Genomic DNA, 26,925 nt, shown 5'->3' with positions numbered 1-26,925 from the left:
AATCGATAATTGTATCGGAATCGGGAATTTAGTGCGGAATCGGAAATTAGTGCGGAATCGACAATTGTATCGGAATCGGGAATTTAGTGCGGAATCGGGAATTTAGTGCAGAATCTATAATTGTATCGGAATCGGGAATTTAGTGCGGAATCGATAATTGTATCGGACGCGGGAATTTAGTGCAGAATCGGAAATTAGTGCGGAATCGATAATTGTATCGGAAGCAGGAATGTAGTGCGGAATTGGAAATTAGTGCGGAATCAATAATTGTATCGGAATCGGGAATTTAGTGCGGAATCGCTAATTGTATCGGAATCGGGAATTTAGTGCGGAATCAGGAATTTAGTGCGGAATCGATAATTGTGTCGGAAGCGGGAATTTAGTGCGGAATCGGAAATTAGTGCGGAATCGATAATGTTATCGGAATCGGGAATGTAGTGCGGAATCGATAATTGTATCGGAAGCGGGAATTAAGTGCGGAATCGAAAATTAGTGCGGAATTGATAATTGTATCGGAATCGGGAATTTAGTGCGGAATCGGGAATTTAGTGCGGAATCGATAATTGTATCGGAATCGGGAATTTAGTGCGGAATCGATAATTGTATCGGAATCAGGAATTTAGTGCGGAATCGGAAATTAGTGCGGAATCGATAATTGTATCGGAAGCGGGAATTTAGTGCTGAATCGGGAATGTAGTGCGGAATCGATAATTTTATCGGAATAGGGAATTTAGTGCGGAATCGGAAATTAGTGCGGAATCGATAATTGTATCGGAATCGGGAATTTAGTGCGGAATCGGAAATTAGTGCCGAATCGATAATTGTATCGGAATCGGGAATTTAGTGCGGAATCGATAATTGTATCGGAAGCGGGAATTTAGTGCGGAATCGGAAATTAGTGCGGAATCGATAATTGTATCGGAATCGGGAATTTAGTGCGGAATCGGGTATTGTATCAATAGCGGGAATTTAGTGCGGAATCGGAAATTAGTGCGGAATCGATAATTGTATCGGAATCGGGAATTTAGTGCGGAATCGGGAATTTAGTGCGGAATCGATAATTGTATCGAAATCGGGAATTTAGTGCGGAATCGATAATTGTATCGGAATCGGGAATTTAGTGCGGAATTGATAATTGTATCGGAAGCGGGAATTTAGTGCGGAATCGGAAATTAGTGCGGAATCGATAATTGTATCGGAATCGGGAATTTAGTGCGGAATTGATAATTGTATCGGAAGCGGGAATTTAGTGCGGAATCGGAAATTAGTGCGGAATCGATAATTGTATCGGAATCGGGAATTTAGTGCAGAATCGGGAATTTGGTGCGGAATCGATAATTGTATCGGAATCGGGAATTTAGTGCGGAATCGGAAATTAGTGCGGAATCGATAATTCTATCGGAATCGGGAATTTAGTGCGGAATCGGGAATTGTATCGGAAGCGGGAATTTAGTGCGGAATCGGAAATTAGTGCGGAATCGATAATTGTATCGGAATCGGGAATTTAGTGCGGAATCGGGAATTTAGTGCGGAATCGATAATTGTATCGGAATCGGGAATTTAGTGCGGAATCGATAATTGTATCGGAAGCGGGAATTTAGTGCGGAATCGGAAATTAGTGCGGAATCGATAATTGTATCGGAATCGGGAATTTAGTGCGGAATCGGGAATTGTATCGGAAGCGGGAATTTAGTGCGGAATCGGAAATTAGTGCGGAATCGATAATTGTATCGGAATCGGGAATTTAGTGCGGAATCGGGAATTTAGTGCGGAATCGATAATTGTATCGGAATCGGGAATTTAGTGCGGAATCGATAATTGTATCGGAATCGGGAATTTAGTGCGGAATCGGGAATTGTATCGGAAGCGGGAATTTAGTGCGGAATCGGGAATTTAGTGCGGAATCGATAATTGTATCGGAATCGGGAATTTAGTGCGGAATCGGAAATTAGTGCGGAATCGATAATTGTATCGGAATCGGGAATTTAGTGCGGAATCGGGAATTATATCGGAAGCGGGAATTTAGTGCGGAATCGGAAATTAGTGCGGAATCGATAATTGTATCGGAATCGGGAATTTAGTGCGGAATCGGGAATTTAGTGCGGAATCGATAATTGTATCGGAATCGGGAATTTAGTGCGGAATCGATAATTGTATCGGAAGCGGGAATTTAGTGCGGAATCGGAAATTAGTGCGGAATCGATAATTGTATCGGAATCGGGAATTTAGTGCGGAATTGGGAATTTAGTGCGGAATCGATAATTGTATCGGAATCTGGAATGTAGTGCGGAATCGATAATTGTATCGGAAGCGGGAATTTAGTGCAGAATCGGGAATTTAGTGCGGAATCGATAATTGTATCGGAAGCGGGAATTTAGTGCGGAATCGGAAATTAGTGCGGAATCGATAATTGTATCGGAATCGGGAATGTAGTGCGGAATCAGGAATTTAGTGCGGAATCGATAATTGTGTCGGAAGCGGGAATTTAGTGCGGAATCGGAAATTAGTGCGGAATCGATAATGTTATCGGAATCGGGAATGTAGTGCGGAATCGATAATTGTATCGGAAGCGGGAATTAAGTGCGGAATCGAAAATTAGTGCGGAATTGATAATTGTATCGGAATCGGGAATTTAGTGCGGAATCGGGAATTTAGTGCGGAATCGATAATTGTATCGGAATCGGGAATTTAGTGCGGAATCGATAATTGTATCGGAATCGGGAATTTAGTGCGGAATCGGAAATTAGTGCGGAATCGATAATTGTATCGGAAGCGGGAATTTAGTGCTGAATCGGGAATGTAGTGCGGAATCGATAATTGTATCGGAATAGGGAATTTAGTGCGGAATCGGAAATTAGTGCGGAATCGATAATTGTATCGGAATCGGGAATTTAGTGCGGAATCGGAAATTAGTGCGGAATCGATAATTGTATCGGAATCGGGAATTTAGTGCGGAATCGATAATTGTATCGGAAGCGGGAATTTAGTGCGGAATCGGAAATTAGTGCGGAATCGATAATTGTATCGGAATCGGGAATTTAGTGCGGAATCGGGAATTGTATCAATAGCGGGAATTTAGTGCGGAATCGGAAATTAGTGCGGAATCGATAATTGTATCGGAATCGGGAATTTAGTGCGGAATCGGGAATTTAGTGCGGAATCGATAATTGTATCGAAATCGGGAATTTAGTGCGGAATCGATAATTGTATCGGAATCGGGAATTTAGTGCGGAATTGATAATTGTATCGGAAGCGGGAATTTAGTGCGGAATCGGAAATTAGTGCGGAATCGATAATTGTATCGGAATCGGGAATTTAGTGCGGAATTGATAATTGTATCGGAAGCGGGAATTTAGTGCGGAATCGGAAATTAGTGCGGAATCGATAATTGTATCGGAATCGGGAATTTAGTGCAGAATCGGGAATTCAGTGCGGAATCGATAATTGTATCGGAATCGGGAATTTAGTGCGGAATCGGAAATTAGTGCGGAATCGGAAATTAGTGCGGAATCGATAATTCTATCGGAATCGGGAATTTAGTGCGGAATCGGGAATTGTATCGGAAGCGGGAATTTAGTGCGGAATCGGAAATTAGTGCGGAATGGATAATTGTATCGGAATCGGGAATTTAGTGCGGAATCGGGAATTTAGTGCGGAATCGATAATTGTATCGGAATCGGGAATTTAGTGCGGAATCGATAATTGTATCGGAAGCGGGAATTTAGTGCGGAATCGGAAATTAGTGCGGAATCGATAATTGTATCGGAATCGGGAATTTAGTGCGGAATCGGGAATTGTATCGGAAGCGGGAATTTAGTGCGGAATCGGAAATTAGTGCGGAATCGATAATTGTATCGGAATCGGGAATTTAGTGCGGAATCGGGAATTTAGTGCGGAATCGATAATTGTATCGGAATCGGGAATTTAGTGCGGAATCGATAATTGTATCGGAATCGGGAATTTAGTGCGGAATCGGGAATTGTATCGGAAGCGGGAATTTAGTGCGGAATCGGGAATTTAGTGCGGAATCGATAATTGTATCGGAATCGGGAATTTAGTGCGGAATCGGAAATTAGTGCGGAATCGATAATTGTATCGGAATCGGGAATTTAGTGCGGAATCGGGAATTATATCGGAAGCGGGAATTTAGTGCGGAATCGGAAATTAGTGCGGAATCGATAATTGTATCGGAATCGGGAATTTAGTGCGGAATCGGGAATTTAGTGCGGAATCGATAATTGTATCGGAATCGGGAATTTAGTGCGGAATCGATAATTGTATCGGAAGCGGGAATTTAGTGCGGAATCGGAAATTAGTGCGGAATCGATAATTGTATCGGAATCGGGAATTTAGTGCGGAACTGGGAATTTAGTGCGGAATCGATAATTGTATCGGAATCTGGAATGTAGTGCGGAATCGATAATTGTATCGGAAGCGGGAATTTAGTGCAGAATCGGGAATTTAGTGCGGAATCGATAATTGTATCGGAAGCGGGAATTTAGTGCGGAATCGGAAATTAGTGCGGAATCGATAATTGTATCGGAATCGGGAATGTAGTGCGGAATCAGGAATTTAGTGCGGAATCGATAATTGTATCGGAATCGGGAATTTAGTGCAGAATCAGAAATTAGTGCGGAATCGATAATTGTATCGGAATCGGGAATTTAGTGCGGAATTAATAATTGTATCGGAATCGGGAATTTAGTGCGGAATCAGAAATTAGTGCGGAATCGATAATTGTATCGGAATCGGGAATTTAGTGCGGAATCGATAATTGTATCGGAAGCGGGAATTTAGTGCGGAATCGGAAATTAGTGCGGAATCGATAATTGTATCGGAATCGGGAATTTAGTGCGGAATCGGGAATTGTATCGGAAGCATGAATTTAGTGCGGAATCGGAAATTAGTGCGGAATCGATAATTGTATCGGAATCGGGAATTTAGTGCGGAATCGGGAATTTAGTGCGGAATCGATAATTGTATCGGAATCGGGAATTTAGTGCGGAATCGATAATTGTATCGGAAGCGGGAATTTAGTGTGGAATCGGAAATTAGTGCGGAATCGATAATTGTATCGGAATCGGGAAGTTAGTGCGGAATTGGGAATTTAGTGCGGAATTGGGAATTTATAGCGGAATCGATAATTGTATCGGAATCTGGAATGTAGTGCAGAATCGATAATTGTATCGGAAGCGGGAATTTAGTGCAGAATCGGGAATTTAGTGCGGAATCGATAATTGTATCGGAATCGGGAATTTAGTGCGGAATCGATAATTGTATCGGAAGCGGGAATTTAGTGCGGAATCGGAAATTAGTGCGGAATCGATAATTGTATCGGAATCGGGAATTTAGTGCGGAATCGGGAATTGTATCGGAAGCGGGAATTTAGTGCGGAATCGGAAATTAGTGCGGAATCGATAATTGTATCGGAATCGGGAATTTAGTGCGGAATCGGGAATTTAGTGCGGAATCGATAATTGTATCGGAATCGGGAATTTAGTGCGGAATCGATAATTGTATCGGAAGCGGGAATTTAGTGCGGAATCGGAAATTAGTGCGGAATCGATAATTGTATCGGAATCAGGAATTTAGTGCGGAATTGGGAATTTAGTGCGGAATCGATAATTGTATCGGAATCTGGAATGTAGTGCGGAATCGATAATTGTATCGGAAGCGGGAATTTAGTGCAGAATCGGGAATTTAGTGCGGAATCGATAATTGTATCGGAATCGGGAATTTAGTGCGGAATCGATAATTGTATCGGAAGCGGGAATTTAGTGCGGAATCGGAAATTAGTGCGGAATCGATAATTGTATCGGAATCGGGAATGTAGTGCGGAATCAGGAATTTAGTGCGGAATCGATAATTGTATCGGAATCGGGAATTTAGTGCGGAATCAGAAATTAGTGCGGAATCGATAATTGTATCGGAATCGGGAATTTAGTGCGGAATCGATAATTGTATCGGAAGCGGGAATTTAGTGCGGAATCGGAAATTAGTGCGGAATCGATAATTGTATCGGAATCGGGAATTTAGTGCGGAATCGGGAATTGTGTCGGAAGCGGGAATTTAGTGCGGAATCGGAAATTAGTGCGGAATCGATAATTGTATCGGAATCGGGAATTTAGTGCGGAATCGGGAATTTAGTGCGGAATCGATAATTGTATCGGAATCGGGAATTTAGTGCGGAATCGATAATTGTATCGGAAGCGGAAATTTAGTGCGGAATCGGAAATTAGTGCGGAATCGATAATTGTATCGGAATCGGGAATTTAGTGCGGAATTGGGAATTTAGTGCGGAATCGCTAATTGTATCGGAATCGGGAATTTAGTGCGGAATCGATAATTGTATCGGAATCGGGAATTTAGTGCAGAATCGATAATTGTATCGGAAGCGGGAATTTAGTGCGGAATCGGAAATTAGTGCGGAATCGATAATTGTATCGGAATCGGGAATTTAGTGCGGAATCGGGAATTGTATCGGAAGCGGGAATTTAGTGCGGAATCGGAAATTAGTGCGGAATCGATAATTGTATCGGAATCGGGAATTTAGTGCGGAATCGGGAATTTAGTGCGGAATCGATAATTGTATCGGAATCGGGAATTTAGTGCGGAATCGATAATTGTATCGGAAGCGGGAATTTAGTGCGGAATCGGAAATTAGTGCGGAATCGATAATTGTATCGGAATCAGGAATTTAGTGCGGAATTGGGAATTTAGTGCGGAATCGATAATTGTATCGGAATCAGGAATTTAGTGCGGAATTGGGAATTTAGTGCGGAATCGATAATTGTATCGGAATCTGGAATGTAGTGCGGAATCGATAATTGTATCGGAAGCTGGAATTTAGTGCAGAATCGGGAATTTAGTGCGGAATCGATAATTGTATCGGAATCGGGAATTTAGTGCGGAATCGATAATTGTATCGGAAGCGGGAATTTAGTGCGGAATCGGAAATTAGTGCGGAATCGATAATTGTATCGGAATCGGGAATGTAGTGCGGAATCAGGAATTTAGTGCGGAATCGATAATTGTATCGGAATCGGGAATTTAGTGCGGAATCAGAAATTAGTGCGGAATCGATAATTGTATCGGAATCGGGAATTTAGTGCGGAATCGATAATTGTATCGGAAGCGGGAATTTAGTGCGGAATCGGAAATTAGTGCGGAATCGATAATTGTATCGGAATCGGGAATTTAGTGCGGAATCGATAATTGTATCGGAAGCGGAAATTTAGTGCGGAATCGGAAATTAGTGCGGAATCGATAATTGTATCGGAATCGGGAATTTAGTGCGGAATCGATAATTGTATCGGAATTGGGAATTTAGTGCGGAATCGATAATTGTATCGGAATCGGGAATTTAGTGCAGAATCGATAATTGTATCGGAAGCGGGAATTTAGTGCGGAATCGGAAATTAGTGCGGAATCGATAATTGTATCGGAATCGGGAATTTAGTGCGGAATCGGGAATTGTATCGGAAGCGGGAATTTAGTGCGGAATCGGAAATTAGTGCGGAATCGATAATTGTATCGGAATCGTGAATTTAGTGCGGAATCGGGAATTTAGTGCGGAATCGATAATTGTATCGGAATCGGGAATTTAGTGCGGAATCGATAATTGTATCGGAAGCGGGAATTTAGTGCGGAATCGGAAATTAGTGCGGAATCGATAATTGTATCGGAATCAGGAATTTAGTGCGGAATTGGGAATTTAGTGCGGAATCGATAATTGTATCGGAATCTGGAATGTAGTGCGGAATCGATAATTGTATCGGAAGCGGGAATTTAGTGCAGAATCGGGAATTTAGTGCGGAATCGATAATTGTATCGGAATCGGGAATTTAGTGCGGAATCGATAATTGTATCGGAAGCGGGAATTTAGTGCGGAATCGGAAATTAGTGCGGAATCGATAATTGTATCGGAATCGGGAATGTAGTGCGGAATCAGGAATTTAGTGCGGAATCGATAATTGTATCGGAATCGGGAATTTAGTGCAGAATCAGAAATTAGTGCGGAATCGATAATTGTATCGGAATTGGGAATTTAGTGCGGAATTAATAATTGTATCAGAATCGGGAATTTAGTGCGGAATCAGAAATTAGTGCGGAATCGATAATTGTATCGGAATCGGGAATTTAGTGCGGAATCGATAATTGTATCGGAAGCGGGAATTTAGTGCGGAATTGATAATTGTATCGGAATCGGGAATTTAGTGCGGAATTGATAATTGTATCGGAATCGGGAATGTAGTGCGGAATCGATAATTGTATCGGAAGCGGGAATTAAGTGCGGAATCGAAAATTAGTGCGGAATTGATAATTGTATCGGAATCGGGAATTTAGTGCAGAATCGGGAATTTAGTGCGGAATCGATAATTGTATCGGAATCGGGAATTTAGTGCGGAATCGATAATTGTATCGGAATCGCGAATTTAGTGCGGAATCGCGAATTTAGTGCGGAATCGATAATTGTATCGGAATCGGGAATGTAGTGCGGAATCGGAAATTAGTGCGGAATCGATAATTGTATCAGAAGCGGGAATTTAGTGCTGAATCGGGAATGTAGCGCCGAATCGATAATTGTATCGGAATCGGGAATTTAGTGCGGAATCGGAAATTTGTGCGGTATCGATAATTGTATCGGAATCGGGAATTTAGTGCGGAATCGGAAATTAGTGCGGAATCGATAATTGTATCGAAATCGGGAATTTAGTGCGGAATCGATAATTGTATCGTAATCGGGAATTTAGTGCGGAATCGGGAATTTAGTGCGGAATCGATAATTGTATCGGAAGCGGGAATTTAGTGCGGAATCGGAAATTAGTGCGGAATCGATAATTGTATCGGAATCGGGAATTTTGTGCGGAATCGATAATTGTATCGGGAGCGGGAATTGAGTGCGGAATCGGAAATTAGTGCGGAATCGATAATTGTATCGGTATCGGGAATTCAGTGCGGAATCGGGAATTTTGTGCGGAATCGATAATTGTATCGGAAGCGGGAATTTAGTGCGGAATCGGAAATTAGTGCGGAATCGATAATTGTATCGGAATCGGGAATTTATTGCGGAATCGGGAATTTAGTCCGGAATCGATAATTGTATCGGAATCGGGAATTTAGTGCGGAATCGGAAATTAGTGCGGAATCGATAATTGTATCGGAATCGGGAATTGAGTGCGGAATCGATAATTGTATCGGAAGCGGGAATTTAGTGCGGAATCGGAAATTAGTGCGGAATCGATGATTGTATCGGAATCGGGAATTTATTGCGGAATCGGGAATTTAGTGCGGAATCAATAATTGTATCGGAATCGGGAATTTAGTGCGGAATCGGAAATTAGTGCGGAATCGATAATTGTATCGGAATCGGGAATTGAGTGCGGAATCGATAATTGTATCGGAAGCGGGAATTTATTGCGGAATCGGGAATTTAGTGCGGAATCAATAATTGTATCGGAATCGGGAATTTAGTGCGGAATCGGAAATTAGTGCGGAATCGATAATTGTATCGGAATCGGGAATTTAGTGCGGAATCGGAAATTAGTGCGGAATCGATAATTGTATCGGAATCGGGAATTGAGTGCGGAATCGATAATTGTATCGGAAGCGGGAATTTAGTGCGGAATCGGAAATTAGTGCGGAATCGATAATTGTATCGGAATCGGGAATTTAGTGCGGAATCGGGAATTTAGTGCGGAATCGATAACTGTATCGGAATCGGGAATTTTGTGCGGAATCAGAATTTAGTGCGGAATCGGAATTTATCTAGATTAAAAAAAAGAGTCAGGAAATTAGTGTTATGCCTGTACTTGAATCTATTCTAACTTGAAAAATTAAATTCAGTTCAATTTATTTGGCAAAAACGGAAACTGTTTTTTTCAATGTTTACATTTTATATGTTACGTTTGGATACATATGCGCAGGGTTAAATTTGATTGGATATAGCTGAAATTTTACAGTATATAAGTCCTTCTCTACTGGTATTTGCTTTTTTTTTTACAGCCACAGGAAGCAAAGTTACGACCAAGCAAAGTTGACAAAGAATATTTCAGAATTGATGAGATAAATCGGCATATATCATCCATTTTCATATAGATAAGAGTTTCAGAATTATTTTCATGTATAATATGTAAATATTTGATAATTATTGTGCGGAAATTTCTTTAAAATGTTATCTTTTATAGAAATTAACAGATAAATGGTTCGCTAAGCGCTAATGCTAACATAATTCGCTGAACTGACTAAAGTATTCTCTTAAAAATAGAAAACTGTTTTTCTTCTTTCGTTTTATTAGACCAGTCATTTATTATTCTGAGTTTTTCAATTAAAAAAAATTATTTTCAAGTTTTTCAAATTTAATTTCTAAACAATACTATATTAAAACAGGGTTATTTATGCCATTTTTCTTTTATTTTTCAGATTTTTCGTAAGAAGTTTTAACATATTACAGAACTGATAGCAAATTGCATTGTTTTGTGTGTTTCATGTGTTTTTAGGTGCTGAGACAAACAATCCACAAACTTTATATGAAAATTTATTCGCTTTAATTGACGTTTTATCTGAACATAAAGAAACTATCTTTATAAAATGCATAAAGTTTTAATTACTGAATAAAACAATTAAATATAATAAAATCAACAGATTAAAAAATAAAATGAAAATAAAAAAGAAACAACGGCCTACCGTAGCAATTTCTGTTTTATTCTTGTAAAAAAAAAAAAATTTAAGTGAAAAAAAATAAAAAAATAAGTTGTATTTTTTCAACCAATTTTTTTGTCAAACAAAATATAATAAAATTAATAAGAAATCATTTTTTGTCTTCATTTTTCATATATTTTTTAACAAAGGTTAAAAAAGGGCACGTTTGTGTTTTTTTTCTATGTATTATTAGTTTTGCATTATTTTTTTTATTTTTGTAATTAATATAAAGTAAATAAAAAATTTTTTTTTTCTTTTTATGAATATGTTTTTTTTTTCTGTAGAATGGGACTGGGCAACAGATTTTTAAAAATAAAATTAAGACAGCCCCCTAAGGATTAGGTAGATTTTTCTACAAAAATATAAATATAATAAAAATAACCAGTTTCTTCCACATCCGCTGTCTCTTCTCACCCACTTAGACATCGTCTAATAAAGTCTACCTAATCTTAACGGGAATATCCCTGCTGTCTTAATTTATGTTTTTAATCGGTTGCCCAACCCACCCTACAGTAAAAAAATTGTCTAAAAAAAAACATAACAAAAGAAAAAATATTTTACATTAGTTACAAAAACAAAAAAAATGCAAAAGAAAAAAATCATAAAAAACAAATTTGTCAGTTGTTTCTTTTTTATTTTGTTATGTACATTTTTTTAGTGATTTTATTATATTTACATGTTTTCTTTAGTATTATTTTTTTTTTTTTACATGAGTGTCACCACTTATCAAGGCCCTGAGGCCACTCGAGGATAAGGGTTAATAGGTATACATTAGTCATTGTGATTTTAGCATAGTAAACAGTGGGAATTTTGTAACTTGGATTACTTAGGGGGACGATTCAATTAGAACTTGTTCACATTGGACTTTTTCTTTTTTTTTTCATAGGTATCAACACATTATCAAGGCCAAGAGGTCACTCAAGGATAAGGGTTAAAGAGTGTACAGTAGAGATTGGGCAATATAATAATTATTAGTAATGAAAATTTGTTAAATTTGATAACTTATATGGAACGGCTCATCAAGAACTTATTTACGTTAGACTTGAAGACAACCATATTGTAGTCAGCCGGAAAGCAGGAAAACGGAAGACAATTCCACAGGCGTGCAGTTCTAATAAAAAAGCTTTGTTCATGGAATCTATGTTTAGGTTTAGGCACAGATAAAGAGTGGGGGGAATTATTGATAGTGTTTACAGCTAGACGAGTGTTTCTTGTGAAAGTTTTGCGAGGGGGGACTATAGATTGAAGCTCAGTCGAACACTTTCCATGAAAATAACGATACATCAGAGACAAACTCACAACATCTCTTCTGTGAGATAGAGGTTGCAAGGAAGAGAAAAGGACATCTCCTACGAGGCTACGAAGTCTATTTTGAACTCTATCAAGGCAGGACAAGTCCTTTCTAGCAGCTCCTGCCCAGATGTGGCAACAGTATTCCATCCTTGGACGTACCTGACTCTTGTATTGTTTTGCTTTGATAATCATTATACAATGCATAAAGTTTTCCTTTTAATTTTATTAAAATAACCATTACTTTTGCAGAATTTGAACCAGACTTCCCTTACTGTCCACTTGGCTTTGCTCCGAACATGACTTTTTTTCTTCCTCTTATATGCCATGGTGGTGATAAGTCCTGGCATGATTTGAGGTGTTTGGAGTTTGCTCTGAAAAAACTTTTATTCACTTTTTTATTTTCTTAAATCTTGTTAATAGGGACGTGCAAAATTAATGACTGACTGGATACGGAACATGTATTTTGAATGCCAGTTAATATTTTTTTTAATTTTCATTGTTTAAAAGATTACAGCTTAAAGTTAATTTCTCAAAGAAAAAGTAGCATGTGAAATAAAAAATACATGGAATAATTTTATCTCAAATCTGAAAACCTTTACATTTCACGTAAAAATCATGACAAAGATCGTATTTACATTTTTCTGGCAAAAGAAATATAACTCTTCTGGAATTATTTTCAAGTGAAATATTAAATTAAAGTCTTAAGATAATGAATTAATACAATAAATGTACATAACTTTTACTAAAAAAAGGTAATAAATATTATAAAATTTGGCAGTGGTAAGCAACAAAGTTGGTTTATCATGTCAAAAAATAACATGATGGAAAATTTTTTAAAAGTATGGAAGCGCACAAAGAACATAATTTCATTATTTAACATTGTTATGGCATATCCAGTGATTATTATTATTATTAATTATTATTATTATTATTATTTATCATTATTATTATTATCATTATTTATTATTACTATCATTATTTATTATTATTATTATCATTATTTATTATTATTATTATTTATGATTATTATCATTATTTATTATTATTATCATTATTTATCATTATTTATTATTATTATTATTATCATTATTTATGATGATTATTATTATTATTATTTTATCATCATTTATTATTATTATTATTTATTATTATTATTTATTATTATTATCATTATTATTTATTATTAATTATTATTATTATTTTTATTATTTATTTATTTTAAGTCACAGATGCCTCCTTCCATTTAAAAATTCACCAAAACTCAGGAAATCAATGAATTTTAATGAAAATGTCAGAATTTATTAATTAATAATCATAGAATGTAAGAGACCTTTTATTTCATTCCAGGAAGTGGGAGCTGGATTAGAAACTGTTGGTATGAAGGGTTGCCCCTTCAGTGACCAAGGTCAGATATGTGGGGTTACCCCCACATATGGTCTTTGCTAGTCATAGCTAGTCTTTGCTTGCAGCATCTGTCGGAACAGATACTACACGTGCAAAATGAATGCCTGACTGGATACGGGCCACACCTATTCAGCATGAATTTATAATTACTTTTCATGTATATCATTTTTTTAGATTTAACATTTATGTATACACTCTACCAGCTCTATTTATTTATTTATTTAATGTTAACTCCTAACAAGGCATATCACCACTTTGACGAAAAAGGCTACTTTTTGAGACCATGTCTGGGAAATTTTAGCAAGATGTCGGTTTATGTTAAATTTAAATTTCTGCATATCAGTACGACCAGGAAAGCAGGTAGCAGGAAGGGAATTCCAAAGTTCAGCTGTTCAAGGGAAGAAACTATTAGAATAGAAAACTTTTTGGCATCTAGGGACCTCAACAGTGAAAGGGTGAGATCTTATTGCTAAATGGGTTTGTCAGGAATATGTACAGGGTACAAGTGCAACGAGTTCATCAGAACACATTGCATTAAAACATACACAGAGATGCAACATTGTGATGATGGGACAAGAGCTGGAGCTTAGTTGATAAAGTGGGACAGATTAGATTGACAATTTTTTTTTGTAACCTATCCAAGATGGAGAGACTAGTTGTAGATGCACCAGCTCAGATGTGGCAACAATACTCCATGCATGAGTGAATGGTGGCCTTGTAGAGGTACAGAATACTCTAAGGTGTGAGTAGTCTTCTAGCTTGATAGAGGGAACCCACCATCTTTGCAGCAGCCTTTGCAATGTCCTCTATGTATTTGTTCCAGTTCATATTGCCCACAAAGTAAAATATGGTAAAATAGTCCAAAAAAATGAGTTTGAAGGTAGAATTCTCAGGTAGGGTGTTATTTTTCATCGATATAAGCGGTTCGAGAGGTGTCTTGTAATTGTTAAAGGAGAGCAGCTTAGTTTTACATCCATTTGCGTCCCAATTCACTTATGGTCTAATGATTTTGCCATTGTCTTAGATTTATGTACATCTGTTCTTTCCTAATGCATGTTATAGAGCATTGTATCATAAGCAAATATGCCCATCTCGGACACAATATTATCAGGGTGATCGTTTTTGAATATCAGGAATAATAATGATCCAAGGATCGACCTCTGAGACACTCCTACATTAATGTTATGCTGCTTTTATTGTCTAATGGATCTAATAATATTTAGTATATGTCCAGTTATAATGTACGATTTAATTTTCATTAGCAGCCCTTTGTGCCAGACTTTGTCAAAGGACTTGGATGTATCCTGTATCGCAGACATGAGAAGGGGTGATTTTTACATCATCTAATGTGGCTTTAGTCCTCATAGGGAAATTTGGGAGGGAGTTGTTTGTTGGCTCTAAGGTGGAGTTAGAGGCAAGTGCCAGGACATCAGTTCCACCTTCTTAGTTATCATGCATACAACCTTGTGGTTGTTGCTCAGTAAAGGAATTACTGATTGTCCTTTATTCTAGCATAGATTTTTCAGAAATCACGAGTTCCTATCTTTTGCAATTCTATGCGTTCCCTGATTATTTCAGCATGCTTTCTTTTGACTGTCACTATTTCTCTCTTACAATGATTTCTAGCATCTATGAATTTTTGCTTATTTATATTTGACTTCTGACGTACAAACTGGCGGAATGCATGCTGTCTTTGTGCAATAGCAACTGCACAATCTGTAGTGAACCATGGGGGGGTGAGTGAGGCTTGCTATAATACTTCCATGTGGGAACATGTGCTTCAATTCCCGCCTTGCACCATTCAGTTGTCTCATTGGCACTGTTCAGCAGCAAGAGAGAAAATATCAGTCCATGGGGCATCTCAGATGTGTTCTCTAATGGTTTCTCAGTAAGCCCTGCTGTAGTACCTTATGGTTTTGAGCAATAATTCCTCACCTTGAGGTTGGGATTTAATAAATGTAATGTCAACTGATACCACAAGGTGGTCTGCGTTTCCAAGTGGATCGTCACACAATCCTCAGGTACTGTGGTGAGGAATAGGTCTAGAAGTGAAACCTGCTGAGGTTCAGGATCTGGTAGGCCAATTGGAAACATTACTGTCTATGTGTGAGGGAATGGGCTATAGAAAAGCTATTAGTTATTAGTTCAGCTGCATCTGTGTAACCTGAGAAACCAAGCCAATTTTTATGTTGGACATTAAAGTCACCAAACACATGTATTTAGGCGTTACTATCTAAGGAGAGTGCTGCATCTATACTATCAAAGACATGATCGATTAGGGTACAATCCTGACTTGAGGAAAAACAACAGAGAAAATATAAGTAACTAACGCAGTGATGAAATGTTAGTCGAAAGCACATAAAAGCCCGGTAATCCGATTTAAGATTTTTCTCTCTAGTTTAAGGGAGGGTGCTATGAATATAGACTCGAAGTGTGTGCATACATCTATCCGAGTCCTTACGGCAAAGAAGGAGGTATCCTGTAATATTAAAGAAGTTGGAGGGGATTGAAAAGTGTAAGTTTATTTCACTTAATGCTAAGATATTCGGGGAATTTACTAAAAGGTAAAACTCTACATCATCTATATTACCTCTAAGCCCACGGATATTTGTGAAAGTGAGCCTCAAGAGCGGAGGCGAATTGTTTTTTTTTTTACATGGGGGTCACCACTTATCAAGGCCCGGAAGCCACTCAAGGGTAAGGGTTATTGTGTGTACAGTAATCAATGGGATAGTATCGGAGTAATCATTAGTATTGGAGATATTGTAAAATGTTTTTGACTTGTGATGGGGGTATGAGATGAATGGATTTGCCAATCATTTTTATAACCAACGGCTGTGCTAAACAACCAATGAAAATGTCGCAAAATTATTATAAAAATTGTCGAATTTTGGATTCAATCAGTTTGCCGTTTGCTACGTTACGGGCAGCATTTAATTCTTCACCGCCATCTTGGTTACTGATCTGAACTACGCCGCCATCTTGGTTACTGATCTGAACTACGCCACCATCTTTGTTCAACACAATGTCTCAAAACTTAACAGGTTATGCGCCCAGCCACCGTCTTTTCTTTGACAGATCGGAATCTAAATTCGAATTGTGGCAGGTAAAATTTTTGGGATATCTAAGGATTCAAAAACAAAGTCATACAATCTACAAGAGAGAATCCAAATGATCCCGAATTTCTCGAAAAAAACGCGACTGTTTTTGCAGAACTGATTCAATGTTTAGACGATAGAAGTTTTTCTCTGATTATAAGAGACGCATTGGATGATGGAAGGAAAGCATTGAACATATTATGAGAATATTATTTATCAAAAGGGAAACCGAAAATAATATCCCTATATACAGAATTAACCTCTTTGAAACGTATCGAGGATGAAACGATTACCAACTACGTGATAAGGGCAAAAACAACCGCTAATGCCTTAAAACTCTCAGGTGAAATAATAAGCAATTGCTTGTTGATATCAATGACCTTCAAGGGACTTCCAGCCGATTTTAAACCATTTACAACTGTTATAACTCAGAAAGACAACCCCATAAATTTCAGTGAATTTAAAGTGGCATTGCGCAGTTACGAAGAGACTAATCGTATCCTTGTGGACAATAATAACTCCGGCAATATTAGGAAGTTCAAAAATACTTCTCGAAAGCAGACACCACCAAATTACGCACCTCACCGCAACGTATTTTCCAAAAGTAATTTTCCCAAGAAAAAGAATCAAATTATCTGCTATAATTGTGAACGACCAAACCACAAAAGTTTCCAATGTCGATATAAACGCTCTAAAATGGACTCCGTAAAAAATGTTGAGAACTTTGAGGAAGAACATACATTTCTATTCACATTTAACTTTGACAATACCACAAACAGTAAAAATCTCCTTGTAGACAGTGGTGCTACAGCGCACGTTATCACCAAGGAATCTGATTTTATTAATTTTGATTCAAAGTTTAATTCTCAAAGTCATTTTGTTGAAATTGCCGACGGTAGTCAAATAAATGATATAGTCTTGAAAAGAGGCGATGCTAAAGTATACCTAAAAAATACTAAAAGCGAAAAAGGTACTTTTGTAGGTTACGATAAAAATAGTCCAGCATACTTAATCTACTTTGCAGCCCAAAATGCCATAAAAAGGGTTAAATGAGTAAAATTCAATGATACATTAAATTTTAACGACAATTAGAATTTTATTACAACTTGCCACTCAATACAATTTAAAAATACATCAAATGGATGTAAAAAATGCTTATTTAAATGCTCCGATTGACTGTGAAATCTATATTTACCCTCCAGAGGGATTTAAAATGAAAAATAAAAATTGGGTGGGGAAATTAAATAAATCGTTATATGGACTAAAACAAAATGCACACAATTGGAATTTAACACTCCATAATTATTTAATAGAACAGGAATTCAAACAATGTCCCGTAGACGTGTACATGTATTACCAAAACTGTAGGTAATAAATTGTTGATTTTGGTTTTTTGGGTTGACGATATATTACTCGCCTCAAACTGTGACAACACTTTAGGAGATGTTAAAAATGAATTACACAAAAAATTTAAAATGGCCGATTTTGGACGACTGTCATGGTTCCTCGGTATAAAATTTACCTGTGAAAATGAAACTATAACTATGAACCAATCACAATACATTGAAAAAATTCTGCTCAAGTTCGGAATGCAAGATCGTAAGCCGCGTTCAACTCCTGTCGAAATGGACATAAATAAAAATATAGGGATAGAAACAAAATTCATAGATAACCGAATATACAGGGAAATGGTAGGAAGCCTCATCTACTTGATGACCGCAACAAGGCCTGACATATGTTACACTGTAACAAAGCTATCTCAAAACTTATCGAAACCGACAATTAAGGACCTTAATCGTGCAAAACAAATCCTTCGTTACCTAAAAGGAACCAAGGAACAATCTTTAAGATTTAAAAAATCCACATATCCTCTAAATTTAGAAGGCTTTTCGGATTCAGATTGGGCTAACTCTGAGGATAGAAAAAGTATAGCGGGGTATTGTTTTAGACTGTCAAAGACTGGACCTATGATCTCTTGGAAAACTAAAAAGCAACAAATTGTTGCATTTTCTACTTGTGAAGCAGAATATGTGGCTCTTACTCATTCCGCGCCGGAGGTAATTTTTCTGAACACCCTTCTAAAATCTATTTTAAAACCAGATCTAAGTAAAAAACCTATAGTAATTCATTGTGATAATCAGAGCAGTATCTTATTAGCAAATAATTCTATGATTCATCAAAGGTCGAAACATATTAATATCAGATATCATTTTATAAGGGATGAAATAAGAAAAAAATCTATAACTCTTACTTATATGACGTCTGAGAATAATATAGCCAACATTTTCACAAAACCTATAAAAAGAATAAAATTAAGACATTTTATAACCGAACTTTTTGGAATCTAATTATGAATAAATCTCTTTTCAGAAACCCAAAAGGAGAAGCATGAACAGTTAAAATCACACAAAAAAAAAAATTGTAAATTGTCCCGGGCACGACGTTAAACTGCGACCATTTCTACCTTACTAACCAAATTAACCAATTGATACCTAACATAATGTTTTCAGTTTTTGTTACAAAAAAAAACCCACTTGTTAAAACCCTTTTGTAAACTTCCTATTTGTCAAATAGTTCTTTTTGTATCTCTTTTTTTTCGGCAAACATTTGTTAAAACAAAACAAAAATGTATATTTGTGAATTTTTGTGCATATGTTTATATGTATTTGAAAAGTATTCTATTTGTATGTTTATATATATTTAAAAAGTGTTTATTTTTATATGTATAAAAAAAATGGCTTCTTTTTGCACACATTATACCAATAACCAATATATTAATTCTTTCAATGAGAATAAAGACAAATTACCATAAAACCAAAAGAAAAAGAAAAAAAAATACAAAAAAAAGTATTACTTTATTGGTTTATTTTTCTTTGTTCATTCATTTTTGATGTATTTATTTTCAAGTGAAACCAAAATTGAATCCGAAGGGATTTTTTCATTATATCAAAAAAGGGTGTGTGTAGAATGTTTTTGACTTGTGATGGGGTTATGAGACGAATGGATTCGCCAATCATTTTTATAACCAACGGCTATGCTAAACAACCAATGAAAATGTCGCAAAATTATTATAAAAATTGTCGAATTTTGGATTCAATCAGTTCGCCGTTTGCTACGTCATGGACCGCATTTAATTCTTCGCCACCACCTTAGTTACTGATCTGAACTACGCCGCCATCTTGGTTACTGATCTGAACTACGCCGCCATCTTGGTTACTGATCTGAACTATGTCGCCATCTTTGTTCAACATAATATCTCAGAACTTAAGAGGTTAACTACGCCACGGACTGCATTTGATTCTTGGCCGCCATCTTGGTTACTGATCTGAACTACGCCGCCATCTTTGTTCAACACAATGTCTCAAAACTTAACAGATATAATAGTGTCTTACTTAAGGGGGCAGTTCATCAGGAATTTGTTTATGTTGGACTTGAAGACATCCAAGTTGTAGTCAGGTAGAAAACCGGAAAATGGAAGTGAGTTCCACAGGCATGCACTTCTAAGAAAGAAGCTTTGTTCACGGAATCTACGTTTTGATTTAGGCACAGATAAAGAGTGGGGAAAATTATTGACAATGGTTTCAGCTAGACGGATATTTATCATGAAAGATTGGCGAGGGGGGGGGACCAGAGATTGGAGCTCAGACAAGAACTTTCCATGTAAGTAAGAATAAAACAAAGAAAGGCTCGAAACATCTCTTCTGTGGGAGAGAGGTTGCAGGGAAGAGAAAAGGGCATCTCCCACTAAGCTACAAAGTCTATTTTGTACTCTGACAAGGCAGGATAGGCTGTTTTTAGCAGCTCCTGCCCAGATGTGGCAGCAGTACTCCATCCTTGGACATACTTGGCTTTTATATAGATAGAGAATTGCATCAGCAGTAAGATCTCTTCTGGGGCGGTAGAAGGATCCCACCATTTTTCCAGCGACCTTGGCAACAGACTTGATGTATGTGTTCCATTTCAGAACAGAGGTAAAGGTCAAGCTCAGAAGCTTGTCAAAACATAGAGGCTCCCTAAGATCAGAGCCATTCATTTCAATTGATACCAGATGGGGATCAGAGCATTGATAATGTAAAGATAGAAACTTGGTTTTAGATGCATTAAAAGTAACCAGCCACCTCTTCCTCCACTGTACCACACACTCAAGATCAGAGGAGAGAGAATTAGAGAGGACTTTGTCATTTACAGCCTTTGATGTGTTGCCTTAGATGGCTGTGTCATCAGCATCAACAAATGATTTAAGTAATTTTGGGGAGATCATTGGTGTAGATTAGGAAGAAAGTTGGGCCTAGGATGGACCCCTGAGGGACTCCAGCATTAATACTGTGTGCCTCTGATTTCTGCCCATCAACCACTACTCTTATGAACCTATCAGAGAGAAATGATTTAATAATTGAGAAAACATTTCCAGTCACACCGTAGCTGGAAATCTTGTGAAGTATGCCTTTATGCCATACCTTATTGAAGGCCTTTGATATGTCAAGAGTAACTGCCCTAGAAAGAAAGCCTTCGTCGAGAGAGTCACTAATCCTATGAGATATAACCGTTAGCACATCTACTGTAGATCTAGCAGAACAGAAACCATATTGCATGTCACTAAGAAGGTTATTTTTGTTGAGGTGGTTGAATACTTTTCTATTTAATATGGATTCCAGCAGCTTACTCATGACACACAGGAGACTTATTGGTCTGTACTGGGAGGGAGATGACTTATCACCTGAATTCTTAAATAAAGGGCATACTGATGAGGTTTTCCAGGGTGTTGGGAAGCACTTCTCCTTAAACAGTTTTGTAAGTATAGGGGCAAGTTCATGTTGAAGCCTTTTCAACACTATAATTGGAATGGCGTCAAGGCCAGTTGCTGTACTGGAATCAAGGTTCGTGATTACCTTGGTGACATTACACACAGATATTTGTATGTTGCATAGTGTGCTGTCTGTTATAGGAGGAAATACAAGGAGTTGATGACCTTTGTCACATAGGGTAGAATTAGCTGCAAAGTTCTTGGCAAATAGTTTGCCCTTGTCTGATGCTGACAAAATGATTTCAGGTCCATTGATGATGGTTGGGATAGAACACATGCTTCTGTTCAGGATCCTGTTTGCTATTTGCCAAAACTGGTTGGAACCAAGCTGCTGATCAGCTACTTTCGATTGTAATTATTTTTCTACCGATAACAATTGTTATAAATGACATTCTAACACAATCCACACAAACAGCTGTTTGCCGTCATTAAATACGTTTCACTTTAAAAAAGGGTCAGGTTTCAAAATATTCGGTTACAACTATGAAGTGTACCAATTAATCAGCAAGTAATCAGTAATCGGCCTAATAAACCACTTTTTTACTAATTAATCGGTAATCGGCCGATTAATTACTTTTCTCTTTCATATTAATTTAAATCATTTCACCACCTATTTATACTCCATATTCCTTCTTTGCCTATTAGCCAGTAGCAGAGGTGCGGCCACAAGGACTCATTAGAGACGCCCAGTGCTTGCCGTTCTCTGCATTTGCTTTATTCCATTCTCCTATAACTGGGCATCTTGGGGGTGCTTATTTACCATATATGCTAACATGATGGGACTGGACCACTCCTGTCGGACAGGTTTGAAGGTACCGACAGTTGCTGGTTGCTGTTTCCAACTGACAGTACAGAAACCCTTTGATAGCGCTTAGAGCAGCTGTTCTATCGTCAGTTGTGTAATATTGGGATATTTGTAGTGCCATGTCATGCATAAAAAGGCACCCTGTACTCATCTTTGGTGGGCGTTCCCGAGACCACATTCTTGTGGATGAGGAGCTGGCTGATGGTCTATTTGCGTTGCATGATGGTGCCTAAGCACATGCGTTTTGCCTAGCACCTCAATCTAGATCGGAAACTACTAAATACTACAAACAACCAATAGTTATGGCTAAAGATACATTACCTGGAAGTACTTCGTTCAAACTCCTTGGCTTAACGTTCACAGGGAACATGAGTTGGAATAAATACATTGAGATCATTGCCAAGGCTGCTGCAAAGAAGATGGGCTCTCTCCACTAGAAAGTTACTTAAGCCTGAAAGTATCCTGTACCTCTATAAGCGACCATTTGTCCATTTATCGAGTATTGCTGTCACATTTTGGCTGGAGCATTTGCTACTAGTCTCTCACTCCTGGACAGGGTTCAAAAGAGAGTCGCCAACCTGATAAGTGCTGAACTGTTATCTAAGCTGTTGCAATGTTGCAGCCCTCTGCTTGTTTTACAAGTATTTTAATGGTGGATGCTCTGACGAACTACAAGCTCTTGTACATCCTCGATGAAAATACCCCTGACAAACCTGACAAGCAGCAAAGTCCCACCCCTTCACAGTAGAGATCCCTAGATGTAAGAAAGCCTTCTACTCTAATAGCTTCTTCCCCAGAACTGCTAAACTTTGGAATTCTCTTCTGGTATCCTGCTTCTCCAACTGTACTGATATGCAGAAGTTCAAGTGTAATGTAAACAGACATCTTGCTGCTAAACTCCCTACATAGTACCCCTAGAACTAAGATCCCTGATAGCAGACCCCTACATCAAAGTGGCAATGTGCCTTGTTTGGTTAGAAAATGTAATAAAGAAAATGGTAAAACCAAACGGGAGAACCATGTAAAAAAATAAATTCATTGGACTTAAGGAGTCGGATAAAAAATTCCGACTCTGACTCCTTGTACTTTTAGAAATCCGACTCCAGCTAAAACCTCCGACTCCGCCACCCTGGTTTTATCTTTATGAAATGCATATTTTCTTTTTAATTTTATAACCATTCCAGGATCCTGCTTCCCTAACTGTACTGACATGCAGAAGTTCAAGTGCAACGTAAACTGACATCTTGCTGCCCAAATCCCTACATAGTGCCCCAGTAGTTGCTGACCCTGATAGTAGCCCCCTACACCAAAGTGGCAATGTGCCTTGTTTGGGGTGAAAATGTAATAAAAAAAAAAGAAAAAAAATTACTTCCACATCCGCTGTCTCTTCTCACCTCACTTGGACATCATGTAACAAAGTCTACCTAATCTTAAAGAGAATATCCCTGTTGTCTTAATTTATTTATTTTTTATATGCCATGGTTGGTGGGTTGGTTGGTTGTTGTTTTTTACGGCATATCAACCTTTTTCAGATTATTTAATGCCAAATCTAGTTATTTTGAGGAACGATTTTTAATGGAATATATTTGTTTTTATATATTTGTTTTTTAAGTCGGATTCTATTCAACCCATAGTTGGGACCCTAACAGGTACTACCACTCCGGGTCAGAGTGGACCTGGGAGCAATGGCAATTAAAGGGTGGCTCCACACTCCCCAAAGCGTGCAAGGTGAGGCCTCACCATTGGGTATAGTTTTAGGTCATATCCAGGACCATATGCCATGGTAGTGATAAGTGCTGAAATGATTTGAGGTGTGTGGAGTTTGCTCCAAAAAAAACTTTTATTCATTTTTTTATTTTGTTAAATCTTGTTAATAAGCATGTACAACATGAATGGCTGACTGGATAGGGGACATGTTTTTTGAACGCCGGCTAATCATAATATTTTTTAAATTTCGGTTACTTTTTTATAAAGTTTGAAAGATTACAGCTTAAAGTTAATTTCTCAAAGAAATAATAACATGTGAAATAAAAAAATACACCCTCCCCCCAACAGTATGAAAAATGCTTGCCAAAGCAAGTCAAACAGTCTGTCTAGTCGTCACAATAACTACAATTTGATTCGGGAAGGAATGGAAGAAAAGAACCTCTTTTATAGGTTTTAAACAACCTCCTACCCCCTTGATCATAATACCATTTGCTATGCTTCAGTAGGTGTGTCAGAAATTTCGCGAAAAATAGTGAATAATTCCACCCCGTCTTTCCAAACTTATAACTCCTCGAAAAATGTAATTCAAGCCCTAATTTTTTTTTCAATTAAAGGAGCAAAAAAAAAACAACAAAAAACAAACAACGTGGTTTTTAAAAAAAAAAAGGTTTTAAACTTCGGATTTTACAGGTAAATTTCTAAAAAAACACTACTTTTTTTGTTTTAAATTTAAATATATTATTTATTGACCTTTTCTCTTCAATTTGTGATATATAACACTTTGGTGAGTAAATTAATTATTTACTTTTTAATAGACACTTGAAAATGGGGGGGGATTAAAAAAAAACGTTTGTCTAAAATATTATATTATGTAGAGGAGCTGAATAAACATGTTACATTAAATAAAAACACTAACAACTTATCCAATTAGGTAGAAAGGTAACTTACCTTGTCTTTGATAACATTTATTTATTATATTTTTGTTTTTTGACAACGATAAATTTTCAGATTAGGTCGACCTCCACAATTTTCTTTTAAATGACAACTTTATGGGTTTTCGACTATGCTGAATACAAAAATCGCATTGAAATTTTGCAGAAATAAGTAGTTATCGAGATATAAAAAAGTTGTATTATGCATTGTATTCTTTGGCGGCCATCTTTTTACGCGTGTGCGCGCTATAAACAAATCTACTCGTCTATGACTGACACTGCACGCGCGTAAAAAAGATGGCCGCCAAAGAATACAAGATGTCATTTAAAAGAAAATTGTGAAGGTGGACCTAATCTAAAAAAATACCTTGACAATCTTTTTCAAATCTATGTGTATTGTAATACAAACCCAACCGTTCTTAACACGCGGAGGAGAGGGAGTTTTCTAACTATTCTCTATTTTTACTTATTTTTACGTTGGAAAATCTAAATAAAAAAAAAAAAAATCGGTATTATTATACAAACACCGTGACAGCGTTAGGGTTAGGGTTAGGATTAGGGTTAGGGTTAGGGTTAGGGTTAGGGTTTAGGGTTAGGGTTAGGGTTTAGGGTTAGGGTTAGGGTTGGGGTTAGGGTTAGGGTTAGGGTTAGGGGTTAGGGGTTAGGGTTAGGGTTAGGGGTAGGGGTAATTCGCTGTCACGGTGTTTGTATAGTTTTACCAAAAAATCTATTGAAAAAAAAAAATACTTACTTTTATTTATATAATCTGCTCCGAAGAAATGATCGGATTAAAAAAAAAAAAAAGTCATTGTTTGATTTGTAACCGACATTAAGGTTAATATAAATTCAAGATGGCGAATGCAGGTTCGCAGAAAATTTAAATGAACGTTAAACAAAGACTTTTCATAAAAATGTCGGTTACTTGGATGTTTAATATAGATAAAATTATCATATTTAACTATTTTTTTTATAAATGTTAAGATTTAAGAGAAGGCAACTGATACAGTTTCTGAGGTGTATTGAGTCCTGATTTAAGTCAGCAGAAAACGGTGTTAGGCCGAAACAGATTCCTGATATAAAATATTTCCTGTCACAATACAAAAGAATAGTGCAAATGTTTCATTACGCTACAACAGAACACCGATCACTCTTGCCATGCTGTGTTGTGCATGGATGTGTAAGAATGAGAATGGAACACGTGTGTTTGGGGCAGTGTTGTACTTTGTCCCGAAAATGTTCGATAACTCTTGGCGGTTCACAATTTACTATGACACCGTCTAAGCAGGTACGCGTTCATATTAATTTGATTTTATGCAAACGAAATTGAATAAAATACACCGTCTAAAAAGCACGCGAATTTGAATAAATAACCCGACGCTTTTTCATTAAAGTTTCGATAAATTTGCACGTTTTTTTTTAATACGCACGTTAAAGTTATTTCAAGTTATTACAAATACACAATTAATTTATTTAATTTTCACGTTTTAATTTTTTAAGTTCTTTCTAGTTATTACAAATTAATTAATTTATCTTTATATTATTTATTTATTTTTTAATGTCTATGCAAAATTGCACAAGTACCATTTTATTCAATATTTTGTTTCGAGAGCAAGATGCTTAATAAAAATGTTCCTGTTAAATAATTTTCATGTTATTCAATATTTTGTTAGTTCGTGTTAAATAATTTTTATTCAAAAACTTAATACAATTGTAATTTTATTCAATATTTTGTTTGTTCGAAATTAATTTATTTGTAATAACTTGAAATAACTTAAAAAAATTAAAACGTGAAAATTAAAAATAAAATAATTTTGTATTTGTAATAACTTGAAATAACTTTAACGTGCGTATTAAAAAAAAAAGTGCAAATTTATCGAAACTTTAATGAAAAAGCGTCGGGTTATTTATTCAAATTCGTCTGCGTAAAATCAAATTAATATGAACGCGCACCTGCTTAGACGGTGTCATAGTAAATTGTGAACCGCCAAGAGTTATCGAACATTTTCGGGACAAAGTACAACACTGCCGTGTTTGGTTGGTAAGAAGGGAACGAAATAACGGCCGCCCCGCTTTATTGATTAATTGCTATGTACATGCGTGAGTGCATACAAAAGTTAGATCACGAAACCGGAACGAAAGAGTCTATATAAAAGTTACTGAAACGAAAGAGCAGCGCTATGA

At 37.0% G+C, this 26,925-nt stretch overlaps 2 protein-coding genes across 7 annotated transcripts in view; one reads left to right on the top strand and one right to left on the bottom strand.

Annotated features, from left to right (window-relative positions):
* The window catches only part of LOC145270662 (uncharacterized), a 111,579-nt gene extending 100,827 nt beyond the window's left edge, over nt 1–10,752 (top strand). For all 6 annotated transcript variants that reach the window (XM_080126294.1, XM_080126293.1, XM_080126297.1 and 3 more), the window contains one exon: nt 10,423–10,752. In XM_080126294.1, coding sequence (XP_079982420.1) covers nt 10,423–10,459 — 37 coding nt within the window. In that variant the 3' untranslated portion in view covers nt 10,460–10,752. The remainder of the gene's footprint in view (nt 1–10,422) is intronic.
* Nucleotides 1–25,938, bottom strand: part of LOC145270661 (uncharacterized) — a 53,188-nt gene extending 27,250 nt beyond the window's left edge. Inside the window, exon 1 of the mRNA XM_080126292.1 lies at nt 25,496–25,938. The gene's annotated coding sequence lies outside the window, so the exon portion shown is untranslated. The remainder of the gene's footprint in view (nt 1–25,495) is intronic.
* Nucleotides 25,939–26,925: the final 987 nt, after the last annotated feature.

This window comes from Euprymna scolopes, chromosome 46, assembly GCF_053919585.1.
Source record: "Euprymna scolopes isolate OS-2025 chromosome 46, ASM5391958v1, whole genome shotgun sequence".
NCBI classification, from domain to species: domain Eukaryota; kingdom Metazoa; phylum Mollusca; class Cephalopoda; order Sepiida; family Sepiolidae; genus Euprymna; species Euprymna scolopes.
Note: the sequence above shows the minus strand (reverse complement) of the source record. Positions and strands in the feature narration are given on the sequence as shown.